Source organism: Sander vitreus, chromosome 17, assembly GCF_031162955.1.
Source record: "Sander vitreus isolate 19-12246 chromosome 17, sanVit1, whole genome shotgun sequence".
Taxonomy (NCBI): Eukaryota; Metazoa; Chordata; class Actinopteri; order Perciformes; family Percidae; genus Sander; species Sander vitreus.
The window spans coordinates 20756103-20782848 of record NC_135871.1 but is presented as its reverse complement, the minus strand read 5'-3'; the positions used below and the strand labels follow the sequence as shown (position 1 = coordinate 20782848).

The window sequence follows — 26746 nt, the reverse complement described above, 5'->3', positions numbered from 1 at the left end:
TCGCTGCATAGCATACTTGATAGACAGAAATGTGACAACATTAAATTATATTATTTTATATTTAACAGCTAACATTCAAACTTATGAATACACGCAAGTCATCCGAGTCATCATGCCTTAAGTCAAGTCAAGTCTTGAGTCATTGACTTTCAAGTCCAAGTCGAGTTTCAAGGTATTTATTTTTTGTCAAGTCACAAGTTATCAAAAAGGTGACTCGAGTCGACTCAAGTCCAAGTCTCAAGTCGACGTCTCTAATTTCGGACACAGCCTAGAGTCTACAGCCATGCTACCTGCTCTGTGAGGCTGCTCGGCACAGTGATGCTTTGAGCCAAATGCTACTTAGACATCTAGCAGGTATAATGTTTACCATCTTTAGTAAGTTAGCATGCTATCGTTTGCTAATTAGCATTAAACACAAAGTACAGTAGCCTACAGCTGATGCTGATGGGGATGTCATCAGTTTTGCAGATATTGGTCATAAACCAAGTATTGAGCAAATTCAGATTTTACCTGATGATGATGCTAGAAGAAAAGTCAGCAAGATCACCAAATTACAATCCTTCCTCTGGGGACTATGAATTTCTGTACAAAATGTCTGGCCCTCCAGGATTTTGTGATGTCGCGATCGCAACAATTCACCCAACTTCAACCAATCACCGTGAATTCGGTGTGACTCGCAATTTTGACCAATCACCGCAACTTTACCGCAAATTTGACCAATAACCGTAGTTTCCCACGACTTCAACCAATCACAGCAGTGCCAGACTTTGTATCAGTATGTGACTCTGAGAGCCACTGACCAAGCGAGAGTGAGAACGGGTTGACGTAACACACGTACGTCGCCAAATTAGTTTCCTTGTTTCTGATATGAAGACGAGACGTGTGTGACTCAAACATCTCACATTTACCAACAAAACGTACAGCGAAAGACCGTGCAAAACATTTCAGACCGTCCTGCCAACCTGTATACATTTTAACATCAATGTACACTGTAACGTTTTTTCTCTCTTAAGTCGCTGAGAGCGGCTGCTGTTTCAATCCGGTCGGCTCTCTGCAGCAGGCGGGGCTGCTGCTCAGTTCCCCCTGAGACTGACGCGTGCACACACACACGAACACACATGGTAGATGCAGGAAAAATGAGACGTACACAATGACCTAAATTGAAGACAGCTACGCTCGTTTTTGTAAGTGCAATAAGTTAAAGTCCAATAAGTATTTTATCAAACCGTATGAGTGTGTCCCAGGCCAGGATAGGAAATTAACCAACAATGTAAAGATCAACAAGCCACTGACAGATATGTTCAAATTTGGTTAATTCAATAAATTATAATTTTTTGTCTTAAATCCACCAGCCATTTTCATATTATACCAACATTTGCAGCATCCTGAGCCTAGGAAAACTAGGAAAAGTTACTAGGAAAACTCAGCCCAGAGTAGTTTTATTCTCCCCGAAACAAGTTTCCTTTTTATTTTTAAAGAAGTATACCAAAAAAATCACAACTTTTTTTGTAATTTTCACTGTCTCTCACAACTTCATTGCAACAAAAATACAAAAGACATCCCCACTTTTATCGCAATTTTTTACAAACGCTCCCGCAAAATCAGGCATTTTGGGCTGCAACAATCTCAAAAAAAGGCAACAAAATTGTGGAGGGACTGAAATGTCATGGCAATCCATCCAATAGTTATTGAAATATTTCAGTAACAGACTGACATTGCCATCCATGGAGCCACACGTGTAGCACGGGTAAAAAGAGCTTTTATCATAACCACATATATTTTCAAGAATATTGTATATTATTATGTATTTACATTGGCAACTGGCAATTGGCTTTATAACATATGCTGCTTTGCATTTGCATCAGATTAAATAACCAGCAAGCTAAACTAATTAAACACAACATTTTCTATCACACATTATTTCATACCTCCCTGTATTTAATTTCACTTTCATTTTCTAGCAAACATTATTTCATACCTCCCTGTAATATAACAAAGACTCACTATATAATATAACACTATAGAATTGATGATTATAATGTGAAGTTTGTCTGACTTGAACTACATTACTGGGGTAGTGTGCTGAAGCATTTGATAGAAGGACACTTAAATACAGTATATAACCAAGCTACAGAAATTCATAGGCCAGTTGCATACGGCTGTTTATGGCTGAAATCATTATTTTGCTGTATTTTAGCAGTGAAAGAAATAAGACGAGAAAAAAGCAGCAGTCGCATGAGTCAAGATGGCGCCCGAGGTTTATAGACTATGCTGTACTGTCGATGGCTGTGCTTGCTAAGCTGAACTAATGGTGTGAAGCTGTGAGGCTCAGTAGACTGCAGGTGGAAGCTGCTCACCACAGTGCAAGCTGTGAGAGTGTGTGTTTGCCACAATGAGTTGAGAAGTGCACAGTTTCAGACAATGGTGTGTCTCTGTCTGTTTGGCAAATGACAATGTACGTCTCAAAAGTATGAAAATGTACGCTTTGGAACAATTGTTGTTTGACTTTTATTATTTCGCTAATATTGGATTTGTGCGATGGCACTCAGTCATGGCAGGCTAATCACTGAGACCTGATGGCTTTTTGGCGAATGACTCGTCATTATTGAAAGAGGCACCGAGCTGCAGGGGGACAATCAGGCCACTGCTCTCAGTTACAGTTACAGTCAATTTGGATGGAAAATTCTGCATACAATGGTTGTTTGTTTAGAGAGAGTTCCCAATAATGCTTTGAGTCACGAGTGAATCATTTCACACAGGAGGAGAGATGACTGTGCTCAGGCAGGCTGTAAATTAATTCCTCTCTTTTTCTCCGTACGAGGATAAAAGCTGACTGGAGTGGCATGGGCTCTGACTAGGGCTCTGATGACTTCAAAGAGAGGCGAGGGATGTGAAACGAGGGGACAGAGAGACAGAAGTGGATGGATGCTTCACTGGTAAAGAACCACACACTGGAGGGGGGGGGGGTAGAAAGAGAGTGAAAGTGCACATGTGTATCGAGACAGACAAAGAGACAAAGTTAGTGTGATATTGCAGGTATATGAGAAGCATCAAAGACCTGAAACTGAACAAAAGAGCATGAAAGTGGGTGGGAGAAAGTGAGGGGGGAGGGAAATAAAAGAGATGGAAATGGAAAGGGCAAAGTGTGAACAGAGTGAGAGACAGACCGTGAGGGAAACTGGGATGAAAAAGTCTTGGGAGAAATGTTTTCACAAGTCTAGACAGAGAGAGAGAGAGAGAGAGAGAGAGAGAGAGAGAGAGAGAGAGAGAGAGAGAGAGAGAGAGAGAGAGCGAGAGAGCGAGAGGTTTGTTTGAAAGTAAAAGGATGTTTGGCAGAAAGACTACATTCTTGCTCCAAGCTGTCAAAATACACTGCAGAGAAGATAACAGGATTTCTTATTTCTATTTACTTTTAGAGGCTCTTGACGTGCAAATTATTTTAGCTTTGGCAATGATTTAAAATGAAAGATAGAGTAGTTGTTTTGGAGAACGGCATTTCTCCAATATTTAATTTTGCTTTGGCATAACGCTTTAGTAAATGTAGACTAATTATAGATTTGAGAAGCAATGACATTTTTAAGAAAAAGTAATTTATTTTTTGTGTGATAAGTGTTGTGTGATAAGTGTTGTGGTTCATGTTTCACATAATGGATTTGACATTATTTCACAACCAAAATTCTATCTACATTCTAAAAAATGTTGTTTACTTAAGTATATGGTAAAGAATCACTTTCTACAGGCTAAATGCAACTGGATGTGAACATATTTGGAACATATGCAACTGCAAAATGAGAAACAAAAAAAGAATTCAAAGTTTCTACAATGAACAGAGACAAAATTCCGAACACATTATGACGTTGAGACAAACAGGTAAGCGGGAATTTATACATCGTAAACCATCACCAGAAACAACAGGGGAGTGCATTAGAAGTAGAGACTGCATGGACACAGTTGAGATTCAGATGCTGTATGTTGAGATGAATGATCAAGAGAGGAGGGACTGAGCTACAAACAAGGAGACAACAAGGATTTATAGATGTATGTACAGACACATACCCAGTGTGTGGTGAATACAGAGAAATACTAAGTCACTGTCTGTTTCCTCTACATGTTACGCCTTTCATTTTTTCTTTAGTCCTAATGGAGCATCTCTGTCCTCATTAAGACCATCACACTAGAAATGGATTCATTCACGACTCTGGCCAGGGTTCTCCTATAATCTTTCGCTAAATGTTGAGCTGGAATAAAATGACCAGACAGAGACGAGGCCTGAGTCAGCCTCTATCTTAATGCCCAGGCTCCCTTAGACCCTTATATAACCCCAACAGACAAGACTAAAGGCTCCAGCTGTGGCAGACATACACAGAGGGGAGAGCTTAGAGCAAGATATGCCAAAGTATCTTTTCACTATCTTCACAAAGCAGACCAAACCATCACCCAGTGAAGTCATCTCACTGACTAGTCCTGCGGTACAAGGTGAACTATGTCAAGATTGTTGATTTGATGTACCACCATTTGTCTGCTACAATTCTGTTCATATGCAGCTATGATTTATGCTCACTGGCAGCATTTAGTGCCAATGCAGGAAGTACTGTGCCATCTTGAGTTCAATGGCCAAATAAAGTGTACGACTTTGAGACTGAAGATCCAGGTTTGGATCCTGTCTTACACTAGAGGTAAATGTTGACATGCACTTTGACATGTTTAACCATGACCATTTACTTACTTCACCCTAAAATGAACCATACTTTAAGGGAATAGTCCTACCTGTTTAGAAATATGCTTATTCGCTTATTCGAGAGTCAGATGAGAAGATTAATACCACTCCAGTTAGCAGCTAGTTTTTTATGTTTTGTCTGCTAAAACATAACCAAGGTAGCATTACATTTCCCCCAAAAAGTATTTTAATATTGCTATTGTAAAATAGTTGCTTACTGTATGAAAATTATTCTCTGCAAACAGACACAGAGTGTCAATTTAATGGTTTTGGCTTCAAGCCCAAGATATTATACAGTAGACCCGACCAAAGCATGCTAAATGTCAATAGCCACTAATATTGACTATTTGCTGAGCTATCAAAGAAAGAGTACTTAGGATTATTCAGATGTGGTGAGTGATAGTGGTACTGTGATATGAGTAACAGTTCTAACTTTGCCACCTACTACCTTTCTGTTTATTTTGTCATTTCATATTATCTCTTTGAAGACCAAAAGTCTTCAAAGAGATAAACTACTCACATTGTACTGTACACATCCTCAATATCAAGAAAGCCTCCAGTCACTGATGACGTTTGTGAAACATATTGGTTATAGATTGCATTGTGACAAGACGCAGCATGGTCTGTTGGATTATTTTAGCCTCCGTAGTATAATGACATACCTGAACTACACTTCTATCAACTGCAGCATGTGTCACTAATGCCAGCCCTTCTAATTGGCGTTTAGGTATTGACGTCAGCAATTACAGGCAAAATGGATTAGTTTGAAACACACAAAGCCACAAATGCCAATTTTCCATCTGACTGTGTCTGCCAAACACCCACACTTTCCCTCAACAGTGTATGCAAAAAGAAGAACATGCATGTTTTCACACACAGGAAGAGAAATCGCCTGGCTGGCAAGCTTTCTTTCTGATCTGGCAATTATAGATCATCCCACCTCACCCCCCTCCTCTCTCCCTCTTTCTCTCGGTCTCCCTGATCTTCTGATTGCAGATTGAGGGAGACAAGCAGTACAAGAACCTTTCAATCTGGCTCTCAACAGAGAAAAAGATGGAAATGTATTCAGTTCCCTCCGCTTTATGACTCACGAACAATATATAACAGGACACGCTGATATAGGTTTAACAGATGCAGGCCTTAGGCCTAGATTGAAAAACAATGCTTACCAATAAGGAGATATCTGCTGAATTTGTAGAAATAAACCTAGACTCTGTGTATTAATGATGACTGCAGTTCTGCATCATCCAACAATACTATATGACCGCTGTGTTACAGTGATATAGAGGGAAGAGAGGGAAAGTCTTGTTCCTGCAAAATGATCTCTTGTACACAACCACTTAATCAATTGACAAATCAATATAATACACTAATACCGTTGCCCTGTTTGTTATTTCTGTTTGTTCATCACTTCATTACTGAGTCACACCAAGAGGATATGGTTCAAATCTCACAGTGCAGCATCAAGATCCTTTTCAAAAGTGTGAAGGGCGGGATTGAAAGCACTGAGAGAATTGTGAGAAGGAAAGCTTGTAAAGAAATGTTTTGACTTGACCATTGACCATAATTATTTTCTCTGGCCTAATTATTCCAGCTATATGCAAGAGATATTTATTGCTGAGAGCAGTCTAAGAAACGAAAAATGCACAGGCAGATTCTTTGGTAGTTCGCCACATAGCAAACTAAAGCTATAACCATGACAGGTATTGTAGTATTTGGTCTAATGAGGTTGAATAATGATGATTTGAAGCATATTCATGATGGACTAATTAATTGTTTACTAATGTTTATTAAGGAAACACAAACATGTATGTATTCCATGTTAAATAGCTACATGAACATGACAATACTTATACTTCATGTTAGCTTGTATATATAGTCAGTTATCTGAGTAAGCACCAGAATTTCAAACACTATTCTCCAATAAGGACTGAAGACAACAATAGTGTGATACAATCTTGCATGTGTTCGATGGGGAAAAAAACAACACAGAAAAAAATAAACATACTGTACATATAGGATTAATGGCTTTACACAGAGACAGAAGCCAAACTGGCTGCTGGAAGAACAATCAATTACTGGATGCCCATTGGCACCTCAGATAACGTGGGCTGTTACCTCAGCTGTTAGATACTACACCACAGAGGAAGATCAGACTCCAGTAGATACAGTGTACTGCAAACAAATGTAATCCTAATTTATTTTATCTTGTATGCAGTCCTAAAAATTAGCAATAAGCAACCGAAATAAAGAATAATAGCTTGTGGATCGTGAAATTATTACATTTAAAGCTGAATAACTGGCGGAGATGAATGTTTAAAAATCTCCGTTAATTGTATGGGGTGAGAGAAGCAACAGAACATTTTCAATCAGGAATTATCTCACATTTTCTTTTGTGCAACCGAAAACATGCAGATGCAGAAAAGCCAAAATGCTGTGCCGTTTCTTAAGGAAAATGTGTCAAAGATGTGAGAGGTTGTTAAGGTGGGCGTTAACTGTCTTCAGCCTTTGTGCTCATCTTAAGCATTTTTTTAAATGACTGAATAAAGTTGTAGGAAACAGGTGAGTACCATAGATTTTTACGTTGTTAAGTGAATGTAAGGAAAACATCAATATTTAACTATATCTATCCATACTGTGTGTTAAATCTAATAATTTCAATATATACTGTGTGTTTTCTTTCCTCTTTCTTACTAATCACGTAATTACAATAGGCACATATACAGAAACAAACACACAAAGCACTGGTTGGTGAGAGACGATGTTCCCTCCTTGTGCTGAGTGGCTATGAACTTCGCCAGAGCTGTTTTAGGCTTGCATAAAAAATTCAGGACTCTTAGCAACATTCGCCCTACATACTGTACAGCATACACACATGCATCACAGCATTATTCATGGTACACACATGTGAGCAGGCATGAAAAAAACACACATACTGTACACTCTGGTACACTTGATTATTTACCTTAAGTATGTTTAACAAGAGACCAGCAAGACAACACAAAGGCTTTTATATGGTAAGTAGTGATCTAGACCCTCAGACGTGCAGTGCAGTGCAGTGCATGCGTGCGTGCGTGCGTGCGTGCGTGTGTGCATGTGTGCATGTGTGCATCTGTAATGTAACTGTTTAGATGCTGTGTGTGTACATGTACATTTACATATTCAATACATCTACATGCGTTCAAGCAAGGTGCTTGTGTGCATGTGTCCTTGAGGGAAACAGACATCTCTGCACACATCTTCACAGCAAACAGGTCAACACCTCAGCTCATCCATCCATTTTCATTAAGACGTTAATGACAGGAGTGCCAGAGAGAAAGAATTGAGAGAGTTAAAGGATGTAGTTATGCTCCCAGAGGAAAGACTATCCAACCACTCTCTGTTGTCCTACTGTACACTACTAGCAACGAGTAGATGTGCTTAATATCAACATTTTGTATAGCACTGTGTATGTATGATATTCCTGCAGATCTGAGCAGCAAAAAAATTAAAAGCATGTTTCTGACTTGAGAATTCATCTTATCTTAGCGAGGCCCAATCAATGTGGGTTGCAAGACCTCTGCCAAGTCATCTCCATTTGAAAAGCATTTGGAGCACCTGTTCATCCTGGCGGTATCCACACGTCTCCAGACAGCGCTCTTCCAATTGCAGTTTTGAACTAAACCCACTCCAGAAACATGATTCCATCCTAGCTGCCTTCACCATGTTCTTTCATTCTGCAGTGTATCTAGGTCAATCAGTGCAAAGAGCCAAGCTGCGGCCATGTGTGCTCAAGTGTTGAGAAGTGAAGAATTGGATGATGCAGGAAAGCTTTATGACTAAGATATCAATCTGAACAAACATTTGGGAACAAACAGCTTCTTAATTCTAAAATCTTTATTGCCTCTTAATTTTGAAGAAAAACAAACAAAACATTTAAGTCAGATTGCTGAAGGTAAAAGCTGCAGAGTAAACAAACACACAGGCTACGGATGTGTTTCTTATCTGCATACTTGGTTCTACAGATCCTTCATGGCATGATCGAAAAGCAGGACTTTCAGATCAATAGCAGGAAAAGGAAGAGACATTACATGTAATTGAATAGCTTGAAAGAGCTCGAGTCAATATTTAATATACATAATGCAACACTTTTGAATACCTTAACATATTCTTAAACTGTTTCATATTAGAATTTAATTTAATAGGAGACATGATTTCCTCCACTGTCTCCACAAATTAAAATGACAAGGAATGACAAAACCACATTCATATATCTCCATTATCCTCATTATTTTGCCTACTTTATAAACAATCTAGTTTATGAAATTGTGACTTTGAAAATAAAAAGCAACCTTTCTGCTACATAGCGGCATTTCCAGCAAATCTTTTCCCACACTAGCAGTAATATTGCCTAACATGCTGTGAGTGCTATAAAAGACCGTCAATCTATGATATCATGTTAAGCATAGCCTCTTCCTGGTGTGCAGATGCTGCCGCAGATGGATCGGGAGCATTCGCTGAAGGGTGAAGAGAGTGAAGTGAAGAAATTCACTCAACACTTGTGTCATCCACAAGTAAGATGAGAAAATGATCACTTCATTGGTGCATCTGAGAGTGAAGGCAGGCAATGTCCACGTACATACTACAGCTGTTGTTACTATGGTGTGATACTGTAGATGGTTCATTACATTTGCATGACACCATAAGCTAGAATCCAGCCACACTTTATTATGGAATAATGATACCTGGGATAAGTGAATTAGGCATTGGATTTTATGTTCAAGAACTGTAACACATACAGCATGGTTAAGTACTAAAACAGATCAGAAAAACTCCTATAAGACAATGACAATGGGAACATAAGCCTCTCCTAATAGTAGCCAAAGCAATTTTTAGAATGGTTTATTTTAGGTTAATCTTAAATGTTGGTGTTTTTGTTAAGGCAGAAGAAAAGATTACAACCAAATGATTGCATATGAGGAGCAGTGCACACACCCTCGTGTATATATATATATATATATATATATATATATATATATATATACAGTATATTTCACACTGCATGTGTTAAAGTTTCTAAAATAAACTATAATTGTATTATATTATTGTATTAATCATTTTGATGTTTGAAGCATTATGGCATTAGGGTGTCTCAGCAGTGGGCCAGTTCGCTCCCCTCCCTTTTTCCAATTCTCTAATGTAGTAACAGATTTAACAATGAAGAAATACACCACTAACAGTGTAATGAACAATGGTTAAAAAGCCTGTGGCTTCCTTTTGGTTCCATTAATGTCAGTCAGTTAAAAATCCATCCTCCAACATGTTAGCAATAAAAGCTGATGGTTTAACTGGGAAATGTGTGTGTGTGTGTGTGTGTGTGTGTGTGTGTGTGTGTGTGTGTGTGTGTGTGTGTGTGTGTGTGTGTGTGTGTGTGTTGTGATAGAAAAATTGTATTAATTCATTCATCAGCATTTCATCCCTAAATCAACCATGGCACAATAACACTGTCTAGCCATTAGTAATAGCAATTTCCATCACACAGCTCATCATCAAGTAAATTGACGCAAGAGAGACATGCACACACACACACACACACACACACACACACACGTACACACACGTACACACACGTGCAGACTAAAAATAGCAGCTGTCTTACCTTTCTGTACACTATCATGTTGGGGGACTCATCCGCTACCCCGTTGGTCCCCTGCCCAACGCTGTTGGTCTGTGCCATGATCCAGTGAGAAAATCTGCCACAGGAAATGTCAGGTGCTCCTGCTGTGGACAGAATGCATATATTGGTCCATCAGAAGAACAATAAAGCCTGAACATGACTTGCCCTTGCCAAGAAGAGAACAATTTACATAACTTGTGTTCACAAGGTCTTCAGAAGGACACTTAAAGGCGGCTGATTTTGCACAAGGTACTGGTACAATGTGAATTCCCAGTGAATGGGGCAAAAGTTCAACTTGAAAAGCAGTAATTGGTGCCATGTAGGACTACTATTTTTTTTCCTAGATGGATTCATTTTGCACAAAACCCATTGATAATATTTAAATGTTTGTTGACATCAGAGGATTCAGCAGCAATCCTCATGTCCTACGTGCACCATGCACCATACTTTGCATCCTAAGATTGCAAGTGTACGATAAGGTGAGGTGAAGACCCGGACCCTGACAATGGTAAATGCAGTATAAAACACACACACGCACACGCACACACACACACACACACACACACACACACACACACACACACACACACACACACACACACACACCGTCCCTGAAGGAGGTACAATGCAGCTTTGATACATCTATTCGGGTAGAGCAGCCATGCTCAAAACGTGCAAAACTGCAAATGTAACGCACGTTACAGCTTCATCATTCTTTCTTCCCCATACGACACCCACACGACATCCTTGATGTTAAGTCTGCAACACTACATAGCTTATAGCATGCAAACAGCGAAGTCATGAAACCTGCTCTTAACATGAGGCCGTCATCTCTACTATACTACTGTGTTTTCTTACCACAAGCCACTGCCCGTTTCAGCACCTTGGACAGCTACCGTAAACGCCCGCGCCCGTTATCGTCCCCTCTGATTAATCACGAATGCGCGTAAATACACAGACAACACAGCGACATCGGTCACCGGAGGAGAAGGGGTGGCTGGCTTACCTGGAGAAAAAAAACCGCGCTATAGGAGTCCTGAATCCTTGCAGAGGTGGAAGCCTGGTCCTTCGTGTTCAGTATGTCAACTGGCAGACATAGGAATGCGAGGATTGTTCATTGGCAACGTGAAGAGGCAGACATTCGGTGGACACTTGGTGTGGTAAAGCTCTCTATCTCTATCTCTCCTCTTCTCCAAACGATGCTCAGAAGCACGGGCGCGCCATCTCGGAGCGCCGTGAACGCGCATCGATCCATGACCAATCGTGTGTGAGGAATAAATTACAACCCGTTTTGGAGACATACTGACATTTTGCAGTTCAAATTGTACTGCTATGCACTGCAGTGATATGCTGGTCAACATAGAATAGACTTGCAGTATATTCATATTTTAACAATTCAATCTTCAACAAAGTAGCAAAATATAGCACTGATTTTATTTTCCTTTTTCAGAAAACAGGGCAATAAACTGTTTTGAATATGTAGTCTATGCCAAACCGTGCTGTTAAGGGATATTCAGTGGATAGTAAACTAAGTACATTTACAACATTCTGAGAAACGTGTACAACATATTTCATGTTTATATTACGTTATATTATTATTCCACTACATTTCAGAAAAAAACCCCCGACTAAAATCATATAAAATACAATGCAGTTATGCAGTATTAAACTACCCAACAGTATATAAGATAGAAGTCTATCCACAGGAGCCTGTTACAACATTGAAGTGCTGCTCGTGATAATGCATCCGTAGGCTTTTATTCAATTATATAATAACGTAACACTGACAGAGCTAATTTTGCCTGCATAGTGATTCTTCTGTGCCTACTATAATAATAATAATAGCCTACTTACAGATTTTTAAGGGAAATTTGGAATTTGTTTTAACATTGTGGTATTGCTAGTTTTGTAAAGGAATATACTGATATAAGTGGTCTGAATACTTTCTCCACTGCCGTCCTTAATATAGAATGCATGTGACATAATGTGATATTACTTTCTCTGAGTCAAAACTCTTCTGATGGTGTATCAATGGACACAATCCTGGTGCTCGTGCCAACCTTTGTAGAGAGTCACTATAATTAATGCATGATGTCACTCTCATTAGAGCAGTCTTGACATTATTCTGAATGACTTATTAGTTAATTGCCGCTTTATGTTTCGAAGTCAAGGTTTGTAGCAATAAGGTTTCAGTTTTAACTAAAATATTCATAACACGATAATGAAAAAAAATACTGAGCGACAGTTGTGCCTAATAAACTATTTTTTATGATTTACTGTCTTATTTAAAACTCACAAGAATGAAATGCATGTAGATTAAAAATACAAGTAGAAATTGCTTGCAAAATTAGAACTGAAACTGATCTTGTCAAAATGTCGCTTTGGCTCTAAATGTAAATCAGCCATAAACAAACATCAGGTTCAGAGAGCTGCATATTTTACAGCAATTTCCATGTAACTGACTGCACTGACTGCAAATGTAAGAACATGTTTGAAAACAGCTATGAGCTTCTGTGATTCAATGCATCCAGTGCTGCAGATATAAATAGATAGATACAAAATAGAAAATCTCTTAATTTCCTGCAATCTGTGGCTTTGAGGTATGCAGCAGTCCAGGCGTGAAATATGACAGATGTGCCCCTCCTCCCTATGTACTGTACAGTATGTGTTTGTATGTTTGTCTTATTTTTGTCTTCTGTCTTCCCCTTTGCTCTCTGCAAGATGGACCTAAACATTCAGTCCACTCAGTTCCCCGGTGAGCTGCACCATGTACAACTATCATGAATGAGCTTATAACAGCTCTGTGAAGATAATAGGTTACTAAGCCAAATAGCAAAACATGTTACAGCCTTGGGGATTACTGAGTTAACTGATGTCCATATTTCATCGTATCTTTGCATTATTTTCCTGTTTCCTTATAATCGGTCATGATAATCATCTATTTACGTGCTGTAGCTTTTTTTTTTAAACTGGATGTGCTGCAATTGGGTCACTCCTATCAGGTAGTTTTCTAAAGTCATTAAATGCACCCTTAAAAACACACAACCTAGATTCTGCTTCCATTATTAATACGCCCATCTCAAATCCTAAATTTATTGGGAAATGATTAAGAAAGTTCCTTTTATTCAGCTCAACAACATCAACAGCATAAATGTAAATTAAGTTTTTGACAATTTTCCCTCTGGCTTGACTGGCTGAAGACTGCACTGATTATGTTAATAAATGACTTCAATCTGATTAGTGATTCAGGAAAAGTATCAGGCTGTGCTTCAAGAAACTAATGCAGCATTTGATAGACTGGAAAACGAGGTATGGCTGTCTGCTATAGTCTTCAGCTGATTTAGGTTGTATAGAAGGCAGGGGCTATGTTGTTGACATGAATCATGAATCTGAGCCAAACACTATGACATGCAGGTTCCCCCAGAGTTCAGTTATTAGGCCTCTGTATTGAACCCTTTATATGCTACCTTTAGGCCAAATCCTGTAATTCGGTAAATTACTCTTTTTTAATTTTTATTTTTTGAGAACAGCTTCTCATTTGCAACGGCGACCTGGCCAAGAAAAGCATAAGCGTGCAAGACAACATACAGTTTCACATTCAATTCAATACGATACAAGAATACAGAATACAATAGATTACATAAAGTACAGATTAAGAAGGCAATACAAAATCGGTGCAAAGTGAGGTGTAAGTAAGTCGATGGATATGCAAAAGTGATATGGTGATAACATAAACTCTAAACTCACTTCATCGATGTGACTGGACCACAAGACTAAAACTCAGATTTAGAAATGTTGGTGTTGATGGAATCCGATTTGAGCTTCAGCAGCCACATCTAGGCAATAATTGCATCAGACTAACTTGCATCAGATCTATAAATAGCACATTTTAGAATATTCATGTCTATAGAAGATTTAGAGAAACTTGTTCATGCCTTCATTTCAGCAGTGTGGACTTTGGCAGTGGCCCCTTGTTTGGTTTTCCCAACAGATCCCTGCTTTCAGGGTGCTGCTGCAAGAACCATTTTTACATCTTTACATTGGCTTCCTGTTAGGTATAGAACAGCTTTTAAAGTGCTGGTGTTAGTTTATAAATCACGTAATGGCTTTGGGTCAAAATACATTTCTGATATGCTTGAAGAATGTAGGCTCCTTTGATCTTTAGGAAGCAATCAGCTAGAAGTGCCTTGAGTCAAAACCAAACATCATGTTGGATTTAGCCACTATGCTGCAGACAGAATGAACCAGCTTCTTGATGATCTGGAATACACCCCAATTGTAGCCACTTTCAAATCTAAATTAAAGACTTCCAATTTTTCCTACGCCTTTGATTGATTATATTCTCTGGTGCACTTTTATTTCCCTTATTACATTTGGGGACATTTATTACAGATCAGTTTTATTACTGTACAGTAACTTTTATTTATTTTTCAATCAATATGTTGTGTATTTTTATGAATAAATGTAATTCTATTTCAATACATTTTATCATCAATTTCATTATATTATTAAATGCTGTTTTAGCCTCTGTGTTGGAAAGGTATAATACAAATAAACTTGCCTTGCCTTGTTTTTATATATATTTAATGCTAATGATAGTCAACCATCCATGCATCTCCCTCACCCAGAGTGCTCTCCTGTGTACAGAAGCACAGTTACAGTTTATTATTAACCAGCAGGAACCTTTTCCTTAAAACAATGTTAGGTCAAGTGATTCAATATTTTACTGTATGGCTGGAATCACTAGATCTACCATCTATCTATCTATCTATCTATCTATCTATCTATCTATCTATCTATCTATCTATCTATCTATCTATCTATCTATCAAGTTATTATTTGTCACGTGAACCATATAAAAATAAAATTTTAGTGAAATGAATTTTGTGTGTGTGGTTTTTCATGGGATGAACTCGGTGAACGGTCCCTTTAAGTGGCTTGACGCTCAAAAATAAACTCAAATTCCCACAATGCACCGATCCATTCTTCGTCGTCGAACAAAAACGCGGAAACAAAAGAATTAACGTTTATCAGTTTGTCAAAACAAATAACACCGACCTAGTCGGCATAAAGTGAGCGTAGCTGTAGCTGACAGCTGTCAAAGTTAACATCGTAGCTTCGTTTAACCTATCTAAAAGCTTTACCATGGCTCTGAAAAGAATACAGAAGGTAAGGATTCATCTTATTTGATTTAATGTACAGAAAAGGTTAGGGCGATGCGGAAACGACGTCGCTAAAACGTTACCGTTAGCCAGTCAAGCCTAATAGCATCTGTTTGCTAACCTAACGTGGTTTATTATTGCAACGTACGATTTGTGAATGATTTAACGATAGGTAACGTGAATTAATTCACAAGACGGCTTTTACTGCCAGCAAGTCCGATATTTATGTAGCTAGCTAGCTAACTGTCGATGACACGACTACAAATGAGCCAGTTAGCTAGCTAGCTAAGCAGTTAAACTTAAATTAGCTCATTTTCAGCTAACTGCTAGCTAAAGTTGGCCTAGCAAACGAGCAGAGCGAACGCCCTTCCCTGTACGTTTGTGTTTCTGGCTACTTTTCAATATAATTTTTTTCCCAAAGTCTTAGTCGCTAACGTTAGTTTACAGTTTAGCAGACTGTAAACTTAAGTATTCTGTATTTTAAGCGATGCAAAACGTTAAAGTGCGGCGGAAGCTGTCAAACTATTAACATGTTATTTGTTTATATGTACAGGAGTTACAAGACCTAGAGAAGGACCCTCCAGCCTCATGTTCTGCTGGACCTGTCGGGGAGGACTGTAAGTTTGAAAATACTTGCTGAAGTGTATACAAACCTGTCATTTTATTATTTTTTTTATCCTGTAATCTGTCACTGTGATTGTTATTAATATAGTTGTGCTTTGGGGACTGTGTTGCAGATTGTATGTATATAAAGCCTTTAAACTAAGTCATTTTCTCATGTCATCTTTGTTTCTTTTAGTGTTTCACTGGCAAGCTACCATCACGGGACCGGTGAGCTTTTTCTGGATTAGTTTCCTGGATTTTTTTGAAACAAAGTTTCTTCTGGATCTCTATACAATAGTGTTTTATGTTGACTTTACAGCCCTTTCTATTCTGTATGGAAAGCACAGACTGGCACAGTCTATTCCAGTGTTACTTACTAAAGCCCATGGCATTACTTAGACAATAGGAAAAGGGGAAATACCATACAGCCATAATTTAACCAAATGGAAGTAAAAAAAAAATTAAAAAAAAAAGTCTAAATGTATGGTTGCTCTCTCAATACAAATAGTATTTCATCTTATACAGTACTAGGCATAATTTGACAACAATTTTCCTCTATATTTCAGAATGACAGCCCATATCATGGAGGAGTGTTCTTCCTTTCTGTCCATTTTCCCACTGACTATCCCTTTAAACCACCAAAGGTAAGATTGAGTAGCTCAAAGTACATCACCTTGTTCTAACAGTAATTTGTCACTATTTTCTGAACTATTTTATAGAACAAATGATGAATAAAAAAGGAATCGTTAAATGCAGCCCTACTCACAAGTTCAGAAGGTTATTTTATTTACTGACAAACACCAAGAGGAGAGAACATATTTCCGCAATTCTTAGATCCCTGCACTGGCTTCTGGTTAAATAGAATTGATTTAAAGACCCTACTTATTGTCTAGAAGTCATTAAAGATCTGGGCCCAAAATATATTGCAGATAAGTTTGCTAAGTACAAGTCGGGTAGGTCTCTCAAATCAGCAGGGACTAGTCAGTTAGTGGTGCCCAGAGTTCAAGCCAATTGTGGTGAAACGTTTTTTAGCCATTATGCGGCCCACTGCTGGAATCAGCTCCCCTTAAGGCGGATTTATGGTTGTAAGTAAGCTCTACGCACAGCGGCCTACACCATTTTAAGGAATGTATACTTGTGCGTCGTTGTAGCTTATCTCTTTAAGAGAATAGCAGGGCCAGTATGTGTGTATGCATGGGGAGTGTGTGGTAGAGCAAGCTCCGGAGCGAGTACCGACTCCGGAGATGAAGAAACGAAGTGTCTCACCTGTGCTCTCTGACCACGGTCAGAGAGCTGTAGTAGGAAACGTTAACCCACTCCTTGATTTCATGTTGTTCACGGAGAAGGAGAACCCGAAAATGAGTAGGGGGAAATGCAACGCTACCAAGCCATGACCAAGCGAACCATTCACAGTTGTTGCGGTGTTAGTCGCCGCAATGTGTGGTTACATTTTCTGGAGAGGTGAACGTCAGACTACGGCGTATGCGTACCTGCGGCGTAGATTCAACACAGAACCATAAATCAAGCTTTAGAACTAACACGCCCCAACTGTTACCATTTTTAGAACTAAGTTAATTAAAGACTGTTCTGATTTCAACAGCTTTTAATTAGTCTTGTTTTATGGTACTTTTATTTATTTATTTGGTTTTAAACTTCTCTGCACCTTTTTTTATATATGTGTGTGTCTGTACTTTCATTTATTTCGTTGTATTCTTCTGTTTGTTTGTCTTTGTCTATTAATGCTTTGTTTATTTTCATAGCTTGCCTTTACAACGAAAATCTATCACCCAAACATCAACAGCAATGGTAGCATCTGCCTTGACATCTTGAGGTCACAGTGGTCACCTGCTCTTACCGTATCAAAAGGTGAGTAATATATTAAGTTTGCCTGTACAGTGTATTACATTACAACAGCACTGTGTATGATCTGGTTTGTACCTAAGATTTACTTGACATGCTTAAAGGTTCAGTAGGTAACTTTTATAAAAAACTTGTCATATTTGCTCAAACTGTCCCTATATCCTGACACAGTACATCAGACAGATAATATGTGAAAAAAACAGGTTCCTCTGCCTCCTCCTGGTCAGGCTTTCCGCGGAGTCTTAAAAGGTCTGGGTTCTAGGTCATAAATAATTTTAACCAGGTCTTAATTTTCTTATGTCCATGTAATGCTACCTCTAATGCTCATCAAAATGCTCCCGCAGCACTTTTTTTATTTTTTATTATTCTGTGGTGTCGTCGTAGTTATTTCTTTCGCTGGTCCAAATATAATTTTGCTGTATTACGACTACAAATGAGACCAACATATAACTTACATTGCAGCCAATCAGCTTTCGTGTTATTGGCGCAAGTCCTTTTCAGATTGTACCACAGATATAAAACAGATTTTAGTCTTAAGCTATGGGGAAGTGCAAGTTTAGCGATACTTGGCTTGAAAAACAAACGGAATTTAGGGCTTAGTTGATGTGATAAAGGTCTTAAATTTCATGCATGATAGTCTTAAAAAGGTCTTATATTTGACTTTGTCAAACCTGCAGAAATCCTGCTATTGCTCCTATGGCATTTACAAGATTTTTCACAGGTTATCTGTCTCATGTACTACTGTCAGGAGTATAGTGACCATTTGAGCAAATACCTTTTTAAAGGGTAAATTATGATGTTGGGGCAAAACGTAGCATGGAGAAGAAATGCCAACGATGGGTACGTTGAATTATATCAAACCTAGCAAGACAGTGAATTCATTCTTCCAAATGAATGATTTCTAGCCTCTACAAACACGGGTAACAGGATGTTCAGGGCTGATTGTCCGAAAAAGTAAATTCTGTGTGCATTTTTCACTTTGAAATTGCAGGTTTTTTAATAAATAATTGAAAGAGCAAATGGGGGATGTTCAGATATCTGTGATGACAGTAATGGCTAAAAATACACTTTTTAAATCGTTTTCAGTTTAATTGAAACCTGAGTAAATACTGATTTTCTTCCCCCCCCCAGTTTTATTATCCATATGCTCCTTGCTATGTGACCCAAATCCAGATGATCCGCTAGTCCCAGACATTGCACATATCTACAAATCGGACAGACAAAAGTGAGTACGAAAAATTTGGAATGTGGAAAACTTTTAGCTATTCTTTCAACTCATTCTGGTTTCTCTTCTCTTTAGGTACAACAAAGTAGCCAGAGAATGGACTCAGAGGTATGCAATGTGAGGGACTGGAGTTCAGCAACAATGACGCATCCCTAAACACCTCAAAATATGACAGTACTGTTTCAACTGTTCATCCACACTGGTTCTAGTTGAGGTGTTTTATTCGCTTGAAGCACTTTCTCTACTTGGACTTTACTTGACTTAACTGTTTTTACTGTTTATTTTATTTTCCCCTTAAATTGGCGTCATTATTATAATTATTGGTTGTGGTGAGATGGCCTGATTATACTTTTCTTTTAAGAGATTATATTGTACAACCATACTGAATTTATTTTTCATTATTTTGCATTAAAGACATTAATCAATAACTTGCTAATTGTTTCTTGGCAACACAAATGAGTAATCTGAAATTATGAACCATCTTGTTGTGGCATAACATTGGTTTGATTCAGTATACAGTATATAATATAACCAACAAATCTGCGGTGAGTCTGAGTCTGCCCCTTATTCTACTATTCACATGGCCACTAGGTGGTAGCCTTTACTTTTGCCACCCAAGCCTTTTACATCAGGAGGTTTCTCTCCAGGACAACTTCATATTCATGTTTGTGTTCCATTTAGTTCAGGCCCACTTGCTAAAGTATTCATGTGGATCGTGGTTATAGTTTCATGCTTATGCAATGACATTAAAATGAGAAGAGATGTTCTGTCCATTGAAATTAGAGCACCCATTATCATCACCTCTGCTGGTTGCGTACAGTTGCTGCACACTGGTGAAGCTAGTGTACACAGTAATTGAGCAGCTCGTGTCTACAATAACATGCAACCATCCTGATATTAATGTAAAGACGGGCATACACCTATTTAATTTCTGCAGTGCGATGGTGATGTGACTTAATTAGACTACTTGGTTTAGTGAGGTCTTGTCCTAGTACTACACAAATGTTGGCCTTCAGCTTTTCAACTCTAACTACCTGCCAGAACAAGAATTTGAAATAATTAGGTGACTGCCTTAACCTTAACAGATGTATTTGCAAGTTTAGGTGAAGAGCACAAATGTAAACACTGAACATTTTTAGAAACGCAGTTGTTTTTGTTAAAACTCCAGCTGTCAGATTAAGGACGATACCTGAACATGAATAGGAAGTGAGACTTGCATGAGTTTATTAAAGTAAGAATAACTGATGGTAGAACATCACTGGCCTGGCAGGTTCCTGTTGTGGAGCACACATAACAAATACAGCAGAACAAAATATTAGACGATGAAAAAACACGGAATGTAGCGAATTACCAACACAAACAAGGTACACAGAAATCATACAACTGTAAATTTAACACATTGAAAATGACAACACTGAAAAAGTGCCATTAATTATTTCCTGTCCACAGCATGAGAATAATTCTGGAACTATATTTCTACAGGTCTTGCAAACTTGTTATGGTATACATTACAATACTGACCTCCTGCTTCTGTATTATTTTATTCAGTATCAGCATATGCACAGCATATTTAAATTGTGGCCCCTTTTAATCTGTTTTACTTAATGTAGGCTTGCTCCACACTTGTTTCAATTTGTTCTTCCTGTATTACTTCCCTTTACCCACTCTCAGGATGTATAGTGTTTCCTCTATAAACCAATTACTTGGTTGCATGGGGTGGTGTTATAAAGTGCCAGCCTGACTGAAAATATGACATAGAACATTCATTATTCATATCTAGATGTATCAATGTACTTGTAATCTAATGTTTAGCTCTAATTATGACTTTGTTTGCTACAGTTGGCTATAATGCCTCAAACGTTTCCCTAAAGTGAGACGTAAAAGTTGTGTCCCGACAGAAAAACACAAATTGAATGTAGTGAATTTCTCACAAATACTATAGTTTGGAGACTTCGCAGGAACCCGGAGGAGGAAGATGTTAAAAAAAAGTTTCTGGGAGGAGTCCTGCTTTTTTGCAGTGTGACACGTGAAACTTTCTCGAGGAGTTGGTTGGTATGTTTGCGTGTGCTGTATGACGTTCCGGTAACTCAGCAGACAACCTATAGCTAGTGGACCAGTGTGCTCCTGCCTATTTTTAGAAGTCTGCCTGTAATGGGGAAAACAAAGGGGCTTGAAGAAACTGCAGAGAAAGGTTCTGCGCTGCAATGAGCCCGCCCAACACCGCGAAGTGACGAAATAAAAAAGTTAACAGAAGTTCAACTGCTTTGCTTCAGCTTGACTTAACTTTGATTACAACGCAGTGGCCCCTGGAGAAGATTCTGCGCAGCGCAATGGCGCAGTGCGACACTTTAAGCGGATACTTGCAGCAGTCGGACCAGGGCTCCAACAGCGAGCGCAGTACAGACTCTCCTCTCCCGGGATCAGAGGAGGATCTGAGCGGACTCCATCCTCTGCCAGATCCGGAGTGGACTGAGGAGAGGTTTCGGGTGGACCGAAAGAAGTTGGAAGTCATGTTATTAGGTAAAAGAAAGCCAGCAACTAAGTACAAAGTTAATGAGATGCGTTTTTAACGTATCCTGTCGACGTTTAATCTCATTTAATTGTAGCCTGCCGTAGTTTCCGAGAAGATGCTCACTTTAGCAGCCCTCTGACGGCTCTTTGTTTATGTTGGTCGACTGGTGGGTGGAAAGAAGAAGAGAGAGAGAAAGCACCAGCTGCATGCGGTGGGGCCCCGCGCGCATTTGGTTTTCTAGCATGTAGGCAGTGTTGGGGAGTATGGAACTACATGTAATTAAACTAGCAGTTTAATTACATTTTGCTGTATAGCCTAGCTTGTTAGTACGTTCAACTACTTTCATATAGCGTAGTGATTCGAGTAGCTTAGTTAAATTGGGCTAACAAAGGAATTCTTTTTTATTTTAGCCTTATTGCTTCTCTACTGAGCTCGAACCCACTTTGACCAGCCCCGCATCCCTTTTCTGTTATACTGTCCGCTGAGAAGACATGCGTCAGGCAGGCATCGTGTTTTCTCCACGAGAAGGGCACTCTGGTAGGCACTTTTGCAACAGTTTTTTTTTTTTTTCTCGAACATGTGGGCCTCCCCCTGGGACTCCCCCAGACTCAAAACAACACTTTCTGTAGGCCTACACAATTACTGTTTTGGTAACTTCAAATTTGAGGACTCCTTAGCATTGTCAGGAAACTTGAGCGCGTCACGTGTGTGATCCGGAACGAATCAATTAAGATAATAGACGTCAATTAGCTTTGGGCTTTCAATTAGTGTTAGAAACACGTTTTTAGAAGCAAAAGTAAATTATAGGTTGACCGCTGAAAGAAGTTGCCAAGCTCACAGTCATATGGACGTACTAAAACTAAAGTTTGACCAGAAGGTTGAAGAGGTCAAAGACACGAGACAATAACCATCAATTCTGTGCTTATAGAGGAAGTACCGTACCCTGACCACATGCTGTCGCTACACAAACTCCCGTTGTGTGCATTTAGAAAGAGGCTGCAGTGGCAACAGTTTTAAATTGAACATTACATTTTCATGACAGCCATTGATGCATTCTGCCTCAAAACGTAATACCAGATTCCTTTTTTGGTCAGCTATCTGTTGTACACTATCATATTGACTGTTCCTGCTCTTGTGGGAATACTGTATGTTTTGGTGAAACATTTGAATTGCTGTGTGATCTCTCCTCTAATGACGTGACAGTTCGCAGTTAAACAAGCGATGACAGGCTCATAAAGACGCCAGGCCAGTCTCTTTTGAGAGGTCCCTGGAAAATCTGAGGTTAGCGTCATTCATCACATATTTCTAAACCCAAAAGTGTGAAATATTAGAGCTTATGGTAAATGGGCTGGATTCTTTATCGTTTCCAAGAAGGCAGAGAAGCAGCAAAACAAGACCTTCAGAGGAACATTCATTATCATACTGTAATTAAAACAAGCATGATGCTGCATGCTGATGAGTAAAGCTTTGAATTGTATCACTGTAACTTGGTGAAATCTGTTTGTTCGTAATGTTTAAGTTGTAATTTAAATTTGTGGCTAACTTTTGGAGTAATCCTCAGCGAGCGGATCTTGAAGTAAGTTTATCCTATACACACAGGCGCTTGTACACATACACATGTAGTTCCCTTTTGAGAATGTCCTGGTTGCTTGCCTCGCTGCTCGGTACATTCCTCAAAGCTCCATGTCATCCCTAACTCTTCCAGGAAAACAACTTAACCAGAGGCCGGCCCTACATTTGAGTGTCCCAGACAAACTGTGCGCCACATCCTTAAAGTGTCTGTGTTTGTGCGTCTGTATGTGTTAGGTATAATCTATTTAGTCTACAGGGTCTTTACAGTTGTGTTAGTTTGGTCTCACATCTCTTCCAACATCTTGTTTCACAATTGCTGCATCATGACATCATAGGTGACATTGCAGCTAGTTTGTGAAATAGAAACGGCTGCCGTGTTCCACTGTCTCCAGACTTTCTGGTCAGTTGTAGGTTCAGGTTTAAATACCCCACTATCTCAACTGTGAAACTACTTTAACCTTTGGCATCTGGCCTTGATGAAGAATCCAGGATGTTTTATTGCGTTGTATGTTGCTTCACAGTCTTAGCGTCTGTTGAGTTTTGCACATAATGCACCAATGACTACAAAAAGCTACCGTCATAATCTAGATTTGTTTCAGCTCACTGGATCAGAGATTATAGCCATAGGTCTAAATTCAATCCCAATAGCTCTTTTAGTCTCATCCAGTTGGATCAGAGCTCTAACATCTGGCTGTGTTTTGATTGGATAAGCTGGAGACTTTGACGTGGTACATCATGTTCTGAATGCCGGAATCTGGACTAATGAAATAATTTTATGGGAACTCCAGTATATTTTTATTCAGTGTTTTATTGTCTGTGACAGTGTCTCTGGCTTCTCTTTCCTGGAAAATTAAGAGCGCTTGACCCTCGGCAAAGAGCCACGGGTCGATTCATGCTGCGATTACTTCCCAAACAACAATAGCTCCGCATCTCAACCTTTTTCCCAGATCCGGGTTATGTTTCTGCACTAGTTTGCATTTTTGGTAGGCTGAATGGCCATCTGGTTCAGCAACAACCACCCCTCTTTTGAATTATTATGTCAGAGGTTAATTTTTAAGTAAACTGCTGTGAGGTACACTTGCTTTTGTACAGTATGGCCAAACATTAATGTACTCTCTTGCATATGGATAACACATTCTGCTCTACACCTACATACAAGCTTTTGAGTGATTTTATTGCTAAAGTGATAAATACATGAGTAGATAAAATACACATAATAGGGACACATTGTATATCAAATAAACATTAATATGAAATGGAACCAGGACATGTCAAGTTGGACTGCAATTGACGATTATTTTAATCTTCCAGTTCTTTTATTGATTAATCAAATAACTGGTTTACTGGTTTAAATTAATAATATAAATAAAACAGAAAATCTTCACATTGGAAAAGGTGAAACCACATATTTGGCATTTCTGTTTAAGAAATCATTAACAATTCATTTATTATCAAAATATTCTTTAATTTTCTGTTGATCAACTAATCGATTAATGGACTAATGGTTGCAGCTAATCTAATAAAAAAAAAAACATAATAGGAAAAAAGTTACTACAGCATCAAGATGTTTAGGATTAAATAGTGTTTTATGTATGGATTCAGTTTGATCGATGCTGTTCCAATTTAATTTGCTTTCAGAATATTGATCAAATCTATTTATGTGGTGCCCATTGTACTCAACTAATGATTGGCTGATCAATGCCTGCATACTTGAATCAATAACATTTGCTTTGCTGTCTCAGTGTTGACATTGTTTAGATGAGAAGATAGGGCCTAACTAATTGGTATGAATAGGGATTATGGTGTGATGCAGGTAAACAGTAGTCTGGCTATCACCAGACCAAGCTCAATCTTTTAAAGTGCCCATATTATGAAAAAAAAACACTTTTTTTTCTGGGATTTGGGGTGTTCTTTTATGTCTCTGGTGCTTCCACACGCATACAAACTTTGAAAAAAAATCCATCCATGCTGTTTTGAGTGAGATACGGTGCCTTCAGTCTACGGGTGAGCTGTTCAAAATCGGCACGGCTTGTGACGTCACAAGCCGAAACAAGCTGGCTAACCGCAACCATTAGCTCGTAGCGTTAGCATGCTAATGCTAGCATGATACCTCGTTCTCAATAGCAAAGCACTCCTACAACACACACAAGTTAACCATAATCTACAGAAGAACTACTTACATGTGTCATTTAGAAGTCTCCCAGCTAATCCTGCCTTGTAACTGACCGAAGTTGGAGAAACAGCCTTTCTTTTACTGTCTATGGAGCTAGCTAGCTGACATGATCTACATCTGAGCTACTGCGCATGTGCGAGTGCAATCAAAGATAGATAGAAGAAAAGAGGTCTCACTCTGTAGCTAAAACAGAGACCAGGTGAAAAGAGGATCTGCAGCAGTGAGAGAGAGCTGTGCAGTACAACAAAAATATGGTGTTTTTTGAAAATTAAACCATGTAAACCTATTCTGGTACAACCTTAAAATACAATTATGAACCTGAAAATGAGCATAATATGGGCGCTTTAAGATTGAACATTAGTCTGGGGAGTCTGCTCTGTATTTTCTCTTCACAAGAGGTGTGATCAACGGACATAGTTCAAATGACTCTGTACGCAATTGGATAGTCCTTCAACCAATCGGACCAACGATCTGGGTACGTAGAAGCGACAGCGGCATCAACGGGTTGCTGCGCTTCGGTGGCCGAATATAAACAAGAAGCTGCTTGGTCGCTTCTCTATCGTCATCGTGTTAAACCCGCCAATAGCACGCCATGTGGATAAGCCAGTTTGTGATTGGTCCCTGCAAATTTGTAATGGAAGCAGGATAGATAAACGTACAGGTTTCCAGCCTGAGCTGCAGGGCAAAATCAAATTGCCGGCAGATCGGGCTGGGTTTACCCAGTCTAGGTAAACGAGTGCAAATGAGCCTGAAACATGTTTGCCAGTTAACATGCTTTTGTTGTGGACCTCTTGGCTTGGAGTTCGGTAAATTAGGTTTTACAATGAATTACAGAGGTGACCTACTACTGTAGGGCAATTAAGTTGCTCCACTGATGACAGATGCTCACAGATTTTGTGTGGTGTGTTGCCTCATAGAGGTGTGACATTGCTGTGAATTCTCTGTACTCCATCTTTCTCTCTCTGGCTGTTTATATACAATCTTTAGAAAGGTTTTAGGAAGTTGTCACATATTTACCAACCAAAGCGCATTTTAAAATGCCCCAACCAAGGACAGAAAACAAAATGCATAAATGAAAATTGTATTTATGGATACAGTTTTGATTTACACATTTTATATGCATGTCTAAAATAGTTATTTAGTAGTAGTAATAGTAATTTACAGTATAAATATTCATTGCTGCTTTTTTATTTGATGTTCTTTGTATCTTTTTACCAATTTATATTTGTTTTTATATTTCATCTATCTCAGCCTCAGCATTTTGTT

General features: G+C 38.8%; 3 protein-coding genes across 3 annotated transcripts in view; 2 read left to right on the top strand and 1 right to left on the bottom strand.

Moving 5' to 3' along the window:
• Nucleotides 1–10433, bottom strand: part of rgs7a (regulator of G protein signaling 7a) — a 54322-nt gene extending 43889 nt beyond the window's left edge. Inside the window, exon 1 of the mRNA XM_078273567.1 lies at nucleotides 10356–10433. Coding sequence (XP_078129693.1) covers nucleotides 10356–10433 — 78 coding nt within the window. The remainder of the gene's footprint in view (nucleotides 1–10355) is intronic.
• Nucleotides 10434–15360: 4927 nt separating this feature from the next.
• On the top strand, nucleotides 15361–19651 carry LOC144532573 (ubiquitin-conjugating enzyme E2 D4-like). Its single transcript, XM_078273414.1, has 7 exons — nucleotides 15361–15542; nucleotides 16089–16152; nucleotides 16335–16366; nucleotides 16705–16782; nucleotides 17899–18004; nucleotides 19130–19223; nucleotides 19299–19651. The coding sequence occupies exons 1-7, from the start codon at nucleotides 15519–15521 to the stop codon at nucleotides 19342–19344; spliced, it is 444 nt and encodes a 147-aa protein (XP_078129540.1). The 5' UTR covers nucleotides 15361–15518; the 3' UTR covers nucleotides 19345–19651.
• A 1599-nt stretch (nucleotides 19652–21250) lies between these two features.
• Nucleotides 21251–26746, top strand: part of bicc1a (BicC family RNA binding protein 1a) — a 65706-nt gene continuing 60210 nt past the window's right edge. Inside the window, exon 1 of the mRNA XM_078273038.1 lies at nucleotides 21251–21743. Within this exon, the coding sequence (XP_078129164.1) occupies nucleotides 21554–21743 (190 nt within the window). The 5' untranslated portion in view covers nucleotides 21251–21553. The remainder of the gene's footprint in view (nucleotides 21744–26746) is intronic.